General features: G+C 41.4%; 1 protein-coding gene across 1 annotated transcript in view; it reads right to left on the reverse strand.

The window, feature by feature from the left end:
• LOC103511595 (kinesin-like protein KIF12) overlaps positions 1–9,329 on the reverse strand; it is a 25,939-nt gene that overhangs the window by 9,239 nt on the left and 7,371 nt on the right. The window contains 1 exon segment of the mRNA XM_026825318.1: positions 208–312. Coding sequence (XP_026681119.1) covers positions 208–312 — 105 coding nt within the window.

The following is a 9,329-nucleotide window of genomic DNA, read 5'->3' on the forward strand; positions in this document are numbered from 1 at the left end:
AGCAGGATAAACAAGGTATATTCTATTCTACTTACTATGATCAACCTCAGTGGTGCAGTGGTTAGCACGGTGGACTTTGAATCTGGAGGTTGGTGGTTCGAGTCCAAGTCATGTCATAAAATTTAGCGAAGTATAATAAGCGGGGAAGGACATTGGTGACAAGCATTTATGCTAAGCACAATCAAAATCCCTTTTTTTTTTACTTACCATGACTATGATGGGTTTGGTGCGGATTCGTTTGGCCCTGGCAGCATATCTTAGAGTGTTGAGAGTTTCAGATATGTTGGATCTGGCCGGGGATATTGTAGCGATCTGGAAACAAGCAGAATTGTGATCTCCTAATTTATTTGTATTTTATTTAATTAGAAAAAAGACAAGACTCTGGTCTTCAAGTCTTTGAAGTTGCCCATCAAGGCCATAAAAAAAGCTAACGGGATTTTACCAAAATTAGGTACGAGTAAGGAACCCCGTACAAGATTTGTACCGGGTTAGAAGGTGTCTTGTTCTCATTATTAAGGAGCAATAGCACGGGGGCACGTTTGGTCCAGTGGTAACGCGCTTGCTTGTCATGCAGAAGGTCCCGGGTTCGAATCCCACCATCGACAAAAATTTGTACTCGTTTTTCGATTGCAAATATTTCAACGGGTTACTTTCTGGTGTTCTCGTGTTGACCCAGCACCTAAATGGGAAGTATTGTGCCCCTTCTCGCCCATCTGACGAAAGGCAAACTACGGGATGGGCATGCCACGCCACAGGCCACATCAAGCGTCAAAGAATTAGCTAGAAGTTTGGTGAGTTTAGAATCACGGTATGGGATATGACCTGTCCTTTTCTTCGGGTCACTCAGTGAGGATATGCAATAGCCTGTGGATAGAATTGGAATAGACTTACTCTATGTAAGCGCTAGGTTGCGGGTTCGATGCTCCCATTGTTCGGAGTCCAGCACAGGACCTGGGTCCCGCGCTCTAATAACCACGTTCGCGCTCACTAGGCGCTTAAGTATTTTAAAAGGTTTTCTGAATGGAGCACCTCTGAAGGAAAGTGTGCTATATGTTTGATGAAGAAAAATCCACAAGAATTAATTTTCGTGTCATTTCCATACACGGAGGCCTATGGGTAAACATCATAGCATATGCTTTGGCAGCCAACGTGTTGAATTAAAAAAAATAACCTCAGTGCTCAGTTTCCAACCATATGCTATAAGTTTCTTACCGAGTACCATCAGACTCTTGTTGATGTTGTTGGCTTCCCGCAGAGTTTTCCCCTCGCTGTGAGTTTTCTTCGTCATCTCACTTCCCGCCAGGTCCACGAAGTTGATTTTCCCTGACTTTGTTATGTAGACTCCATTATCCATCTGGAAAACGAAAAAAAAAGTTATTACTTATATACCTACTAACCTACTATGAAGGGCTGCTAAAGGACCATCAGACTTTTTTCAAAGTTTTCGCAGAGGGAACTCCAACTGTTGAGGCCTTATCGTCCCGAAAGCGAAAAGGGAAGAAGTACAGGATTTAGACTAAAAACAACATTTAGTCTAAAATAAATACACTGATTTAGGCTAAAAAGAGAGCAAAAAGAGAGGAGAGCATAGAACTTTTTGCCCTCAGCTCTGTGCGATTTTAAGTCGTTGCTTCTCTCTATCGTCTCTTCCCTATACAATCTATATGCTCAATGCTCTGTGCGCTTTGTTCTTAGCTCCACACTGTTTTTAGCCTTAGGCCAGCCACCAACTATCAGGTAGACCTGACAGACGGACCTTTTCAGCCGTACCTGTCAGGTCTATCTGATAGTGAGTGGCTGGCCTTACTCACCAGTTGTTCCGATGTAATGTTAATCGTGAGCATGGTATGACTACGGCTAGAGTGTTCATTCATATTGTGAGCCCCTATGGCCATTTGGATTTTTCACAACTTTTTACGTAGGAATCGACCTTTTATTCATAATTTTTACCCAACTGCAACTGCTCCATTAGAGAGGATTTTTCCGAAATATAAACCGATCTCGATTTATGATCGAATTTCCGTGGCGAAGAACCTTCAACCTGCTAGTAAATACAGTAGAACCTCGATTATTTCAACCTCCATTATATCAACTCTCTATTATTTCAACCAGTGGCGCAGCGTGGTCTAACTCCAAGTGTAGGGGGGACACTAATTTATATCACAATATCTATCTAATAAGAATACAATAATTAAAGTCAATATTTAAGGATATTTGAGTGGAATTTTTGAGTGTATGGCCGCCATACACGCCCTACATGGACGCTACGCCACTGATTTCAACTCCAAAAATCGAGGTTTTTTCCTATCTTTCAAGGAAATCCGACTTTTTCCGAGGAAGAGATCATTGAAAGTGTTCAAGGAATGGGACTAATGACGAGGAAAAAGAAATCGAAGACGTGTTATTTGTTTGTTTTATTTAATTTCAAAATAAAAGGGTATTTTTCCCCTATTTCGTTCTTTCGTACCACTAAATTTGGCCCTAGCTTCATTATTTTATACGGAATTTCGATTATTTCAACTTTTATACAGAACCTCGATAATTTCAACTACCCTCGGTCCCAATTAGTTGAAATAATCGAGGTTCTACTGTAAAATAATCGCACAATGCTTACCTGATAACAACGTTGATGTTGTCTTCTGGCACGGACTGCTTGGCCTCCGGACTATCCTTATCTGAATCTGAGGAAGCAATTGAGCCTAGGTTCAACGACCTGAGGAGACAAAACCAAACGAAAGGGAAAAGTTATTTGCAATATCGCAGGTACAGTAAAACGGGGTGAATAGAAACAGTGGGGTGAATAGGAACGAAACTTCAACATTACGTTTGATTCTTTTTTTCTTTTAATTTTACCCACTAGATCAGTAGTCAGCTAGTCAGTAGCTTAAAATTTCCTGTACTTTTATATGGATCTTCAACTTTTAGCGGAGCCAGCCTAGTTAGCTTGGTTGGTGGCGCGTCTGCCTTGTAAGCGCTAGGCCGCGGGTTCGATTCCCGCCCGGGGCGGATTTTATCCTGATGGGATAATGTTCGTTCTCGGAACGGCTGCAGCTTTCCTCCTATCCTGCCTTCCTTCTCTCTTCGATTTCGGGACGATAAGACCATAGCAGTTACAGTTCCCTCTGTCACACTTAGTGAGGATATGCAATAGCCTGTGGATAATGAATAAGAGAATTAGCTAGAAGTTTGGTGAGTTTAGAATCACGGTATGGGATATGACCTGTCCTTTTCTTCGGGTCACTTAGTGAGGATATGCAATAGCCTGTAGATAATGAATAAGAGAATTAGAATAGACTTACTCTATGTAAGAGCTAGGTTGTGGGTTCGATGCTCCCATTGTTCGGAGTCCAGCACAGGACCTGGGTCCCGCGCTCTAATAACCACGTTCGCGCTCACTAGGCGCTTAAGATTCACACCACTGTTTCTATCCACCTCGTTTTACGGTATCATCTTTCGTGACAACAGGTGTAAAATAGACCAGGTAGGTAGATAAATTATAGTGAACAATACAACATAGGTACTATAGGAGAAAATAGATACCTACTGTTTCGGCTGTTTCCCCAATGATGCCCCCCGCATTTTTCACGGGTCATTGGAATCCCTATTATTTCGACAGTTTCTTATTTGAGGGGGCGCGGCGGTCAGAGAAAGGCGAAAAGAAGAGAAAGAAGAAAAGAGAGAGAATGGAAAAAGCCTCACGTGTATTCACTGAAAAATGGGGCGAAAAAGAGAAGAATGAAGAAGAAGAAGAAGGAGGAGAAGAAGAAAATAATTAAAAGAAACAGAGGGAGAGAGAGGAGGGAGTGGAAGGAAGAGAAAGAGCGAAAGAAGAAGGTTTCCTGAATGATGCCCCCCGCATTTTTCACGGGTCATTGGAACCCCTGTTATTTCGACAGTTTCTTATTTGAGGGGGCGCGGGGGTCAGAGAAAGGCGAAAAGAGAGAGGAAAGAAGAAAAGAGAGAGAATGGAAAAAGCCTCACGTGTCTTCACTGAAAAATGGGGCGAAAAAGAGTTGAAGGAAGAAGAAGAAGAAGAAGAAGAAGAAGAAGAAGGAAGAAGGAGGAGAAGAAGAAAATAATTAAAAGAAACAGAGGGAGAGAGAGGAGGGAGTGGAAGGAAGAGAAAGAGCGAAAGAAGAAGAGGAAGAGATTGGAAAATATCGAGGGTGAGAGGTGGGGACAGAGACAGACAGAGGGAGAGAGAGAGAGGGAGAAGGAGAGGGAAAGGGAGAGAGAGAGAGAGAGAAAGAGAGAGAGAGAGAGAGAGGAAGGTAGGCGGTAAGGAGAGAAAGAGGAGGTTAAAAAGCCAAAGGTGATTGACAGGTGAACTGACATGTTGGCATGTTATTGGAAATAATATTTATGCAAACTACATCATGTGAATATAATGAATTATTCCGCTTTCTACGCCATTTTGAAGGATTAATTACAGTTGGTTTTTTTTCCTGTAAACTACATAATATATTAGGTACCTATGTGTATTATACACATAGGTAGTATAAAAGTAGAAGAATGTTGGATTTCAGGGGTTCGTAATTTTATTAACACCTTGAAATTAAATGTGAATATCTCATCGGTTGTTCAAATAGGTGTAGTACACGTACACTCGTACACCTATCTAACACTGTTATTATTGGTAATTTAAGTTTAGGCATCTCCACCAATTTTTTCTTGCACATTGCATACTTATTTGAGTTTCACGGCGTTCATACAAATCATTTTCAAACCTAAGATCCTCCAGAAATATGTTCAGCATCACTCAAGTTAAGCAACGTCTGGCTGTTGCGGGGCCCACTCAGCCTCGTGAGGAAAATGAGTAGTTATGTACCTAATATAAATGTGCATAGTGCCCGGTGCCAGCATGGTAGGTAATTGTGAGCTGGATTATTGCGATATACCTATGTATTTGGAAAAATCCTACAACGCTGCAGTGAGCATCAAAGTTGTGAAATAATAACACACAGAAACGACATTTATTTAAGTATTTTATAAAGCCCATAGAATGGCAAACCTACTCTTCTAAAATAAAATCCGTCCCGGGCGGGAATCGAACCCGCGACCTGTTGGTACTTACTCCGAGCTTCCATGGGACCGGTTCAGACTGTCCCGGCTCGAGTCCCGTGACCTTGAAATCTTAGGCGAGCCGGGAGACAGGCCCCGCCCTCTCGGCATCAGAACAGGTCCAACTTAGACAGACGGTATCCTCCCCACTGTAGTATGGTAATGGAAAGTCGTGCGGAATCTCAGTCATTGTAGGTTGCAGGTAGCGCTGAGATCCGCTTTCTACGCCATTTTGAACGATTAATTACAGTTAGTTTTGCCTGTAAACTATTAGGTATATACCTAGGTATACACACAGTCCAAAAGTAGAAGAATTTTGGGTTTCGTTTCGGGGGTTCGTAATTTTATCAAACATCTTGAAATTAAATTTGAATATCTCATAGGTTGTACCTCTACCTATCCAGCATTGGTACCTTACCTTACCTACTACAAATTGGTAGTTTAGGCATCTCCACCAATTGTCTCTTGCACATTGCATACTTATTTGAGTTTCACGGCGTTCATACAAATCATTTTCAAACCATTGATCCTCCAGAAATATGTTCAGCATCACTCAAGTTAAGCAACGTCGCGCGATGTTGGTATCTGGAACGGTCTTTTGTTGTTGTTGTAGCGGCTTTAGCTTACTTACTCCGAGCTTCCGTGGGACCGATTCAGACTGTCCCGGCTCGAGTCCCGTGACCTTGAAATCTTAGGCGAGCCGGGAGACAGGCCCCGCCCCCTCGGCATCAGAACGGATCCAACCTAGACAGACGGTATCCTCCCCACTGTAGTATGGTAATGGAAAGTCGTGCGGAATCTCAGTCATTGTAGGTTGCAGGTAGCGCTGAGATAAACAATAATTTTTCAAAAATTTCCAGGAAAAAAATTTCGATTTTGATAAAATAATAAAATACACAGTTCTTTTTATTGACCTGAGTTTAACAATGATAGACCATTTATTTTATTAAGTACTAATTTAAAAAGCGATTATCTAATTTAAATACAAGTAGGTAAAATAACTCTCTCTCTCACACACACTCACTCACTCAATCTCTCTCTCTCTCTCTCTCTCGTTTTTTTCTGATTCGCATCCAGTATTCTAAAATTAATTTCCAAGGGAAGTTTTCTATTAATCAACTGATATTTCTCTTTTCTACCAAATCTAATTTGGAAGTAATAACTTGCAGTTATTTTATCGCAGAAAAAACTAGTTCTTAGCGGGCATTCAGCTTATCTTGACATCTTCATCAGGAATTCAGCTAGTCTCGAAGTCCTCATCAGGAATTCAGCTAGTCTAGAAGTCCTCATCAGGAATTCAAATAGTCTAGAAGCTAGAAGTCCTCATCAGGAATTCAGCTAGTCTAGAAGTCCTCATCAGGAATTCAAATAGTCTAGAAGCTAGAAGTCCTCATCAGGAATTCAGCTAGTCTAGAAGTCCTCATCAGGAATTCAAATAGTCTAGAAGCTAGAAGTCCTCATCAGGAATTCAGCTAGTCTAGAAGTCCTCATCAGGAATTCAAATAGTCTAGAAGCTAGAAGTCCTCATCAGGAATTCAGCTAGTCTAGCAGTTCTCATCAGGAATTCAGCTAGTTTGGAAGTCCTCATCAGGAATCCAGCTAATCTAGAAGTCCTCATCAGGAATTCAAATAGTCTAGAAGTCCTCATCAGGAATTCAGCTAGTCTAGAAGTCCTCATCAGGAATTCAAATAGTCTAGAAGTCCTCATCAGGAATTCAGCAAAAAATCGGTCGTCCAAAACCGGTGTGTGTGCAACGGGCCTAAGAATTTAGAGTTCAGAATTTTAGATGATAGTTTCGCCAACATAACATTGTACCGTTGTAGACCCCGACTCACCAAGTGCTACGCCAGGCGAGGAAAACGGGGTGAAAAAAGCTGAAGATCCCAGCTCAAGTCCAGGTAAAATAATGGCCACGCTCTTGTCTTCTGGGTGTTCAAGTTATACTAACCCTTACGTATTCTTGAGAGTTCATTGCAACGGTCGTTACATTAATTAGACTTACTTTATCATGGACACTCGTTGCTTTAAGTTGAAAGTCCAGAAGAGGTTAGGTAGTAGTAGTAATAATAATAGTGCTTATTTATACTGCTCGCATAGGACTGAAAAGTCCCTTTACTCCAGCAGTAGGCTACTACTATTATTGTGGTCAAATTCTCAAATTATATTGAGGATAAAATTCCATACCTCGACTGGGATTGAACCCACGCCCTCCTGTTTACCAGGCGAGCGCCTTGACCACTACACCACCGAGGTAGATAAGACTCGTGTTACTCGTGTAAAAAGCTATTAATTGTGATAAAATAAATGTTAAATACCAAAGTGTTTAAATGATAATTGTACTCTCTTCTTATTATTCCTCAAATAGAAACAATATAACATGACGCCCACCCAAAAAGCTTTGCGGGCCACAAAAATTGTCTGGCGGGCCGCTAGTTGGAAATCCCTGATATAGAAGGATAGGGTTTTTCTTGACACGAGTGTGATAGGTGACACACGAGGTTTTTTCCATTCACACGAGGAAAATTTAAATATACCGGATGGACAAGTTCCGAAGTTCCGCCTTTTGTGAAATTTGTTGACGGAGAAGTTTGAACGAACGAAGAGATTCAAAGTTTTAACGCGGTGATTTTTTTCTTAAGAGGTTTAATAGAGGGAACTGTAACTACTAGGATCTTATCGTTCCGAAATCGAAGAGAGAAGGAAGACAGGATAGGAGAAAGGCAGCCGTTCCGAGAACGAACATTATCCCATCAGGATAAAATCCGCTCCGGGCGGGAATCGAACCCCCGACCTAGCGTCTACAAGGCAGACGCGCTACTCTCCAAGATAACTAAGCTGGCAATATTTTGAATTGATTTGTGTGTAAAATTGTAAATGAATAAGAATCTGAACATTATTTTTACACCCTTGTAGGGAAAATATGTAGGTTACCTACCTAAAACATTTTTAGAAATTTATGAAACACCAAACAAGATCTCGTGAATATGCATATTTCTAAAAAATCTGGTGTGAACATCACACGACTTTCCTTATCCTATTGAATGATGCTTATTTGAGTGTTCTTTTACCCTAACTTTTACAATATCTCTAACAGTTTAGTCGGTATAGCTGAAAACCGCCAAGAAACGGTCGAAATCTGTCCAAAAGCGGTAAAAATACCGCCAACCGCAGCAACTATCTCAACCAAACGTTTCGTGCTGCATCCTTGTCCAATTTGTGAATTACATACCAAATTTCAAGTCTCTAGCTCATACCGTTCTCGAGATATTGTTAAATTACACCGAAAACCGCAGAGACAGAGACAGAGAGAGAGAGAGAGGGAGAAGGAGAGGGAAAGGGAGAAGGAGGGGGAAAGAAAGAGAGAGAGAGAGAGAGAGAGAGAGAGAGAGAGAGAGAGAGAGAGGGAGAGAGAGAGAGGAAGGTAGGCGGTAAGGAGAGAAAGAGGAGGTTAAAAAGCCAAAGGTGATTGACAGGTGAACTGACATGTTGGCACTATCCAGTTCTTCTTCTCTATGCGATTCTGACTAGACCTACATTGAGTTTCTTCTATCAAACAGAAAATACCTATTTGCTTTTATTATTTTTTTTTAAAGGTCTTTTGATATAAACCTTATGTAGGTATGCTGTTAAACCCATAAAATACACGAGACCTTGTTTAGACTGCTGGGGTAAAGAGACTTTTTAGTCTTATTCGAGCAGGATAAACAAGGTATATTCTATTCTACTTACCATGATCAACCTCAGTGGTGCCGTGGTTAGCACGGTGGACTTTGAATCTGGAGGTTGGTGGTTCGAGTCCAAGTCATGTCATAAAATTTAGCGAAGTATAATAAGCGGGGTTACGACTTCTAGATACCGAGATAAATCGATTAAAAAATACCGGTGAATCGTAAACTTTGACGTCACGGCATACGCTCCCGTAGGCGATGACGTCATAATTCATGACTCCCGGAGTGGATATCGCACTAGGCTTGCACACCACACGGGAGGTCCCGGTTTCGATTCCCTGCAGAATAGATCAGTTGCGCTTACTTGGGTGATGTTTCAAAGTCATAGAGCAGGAAAAATGAGGACCAACGGATTTTTTCTTTTTCTTTTACGACTTCTAAATACCGAGATAAATCGATTTAAAAAATACCGGTAAATCGTGAACTTTGACGTCACAGCATACGCTCCCGTAGGCTATGACGTCTCCCGCTTCGTTTGTTTGTGCGCAAGCGTTTCTGCGCATTTTGACGTGAAATCTGACGTCACAACTCTTTGAACT

Source organism: Diaphorina citri, unplaced genomic scaffold (genome assembly GCF_000475195.1).
Source record: "Diaphorina citri unplaced genomic scaffold, Diaci psyllid genome assembly version 1.1 scaffold730, whole genome shotgun sequence".
Taxonomy (NCBI): Eukaryota; Metazoa; Arthropoda; class Insecta; order Hemiptera; family Psyllidae; genus Diaphorina; species Diaphorina citri.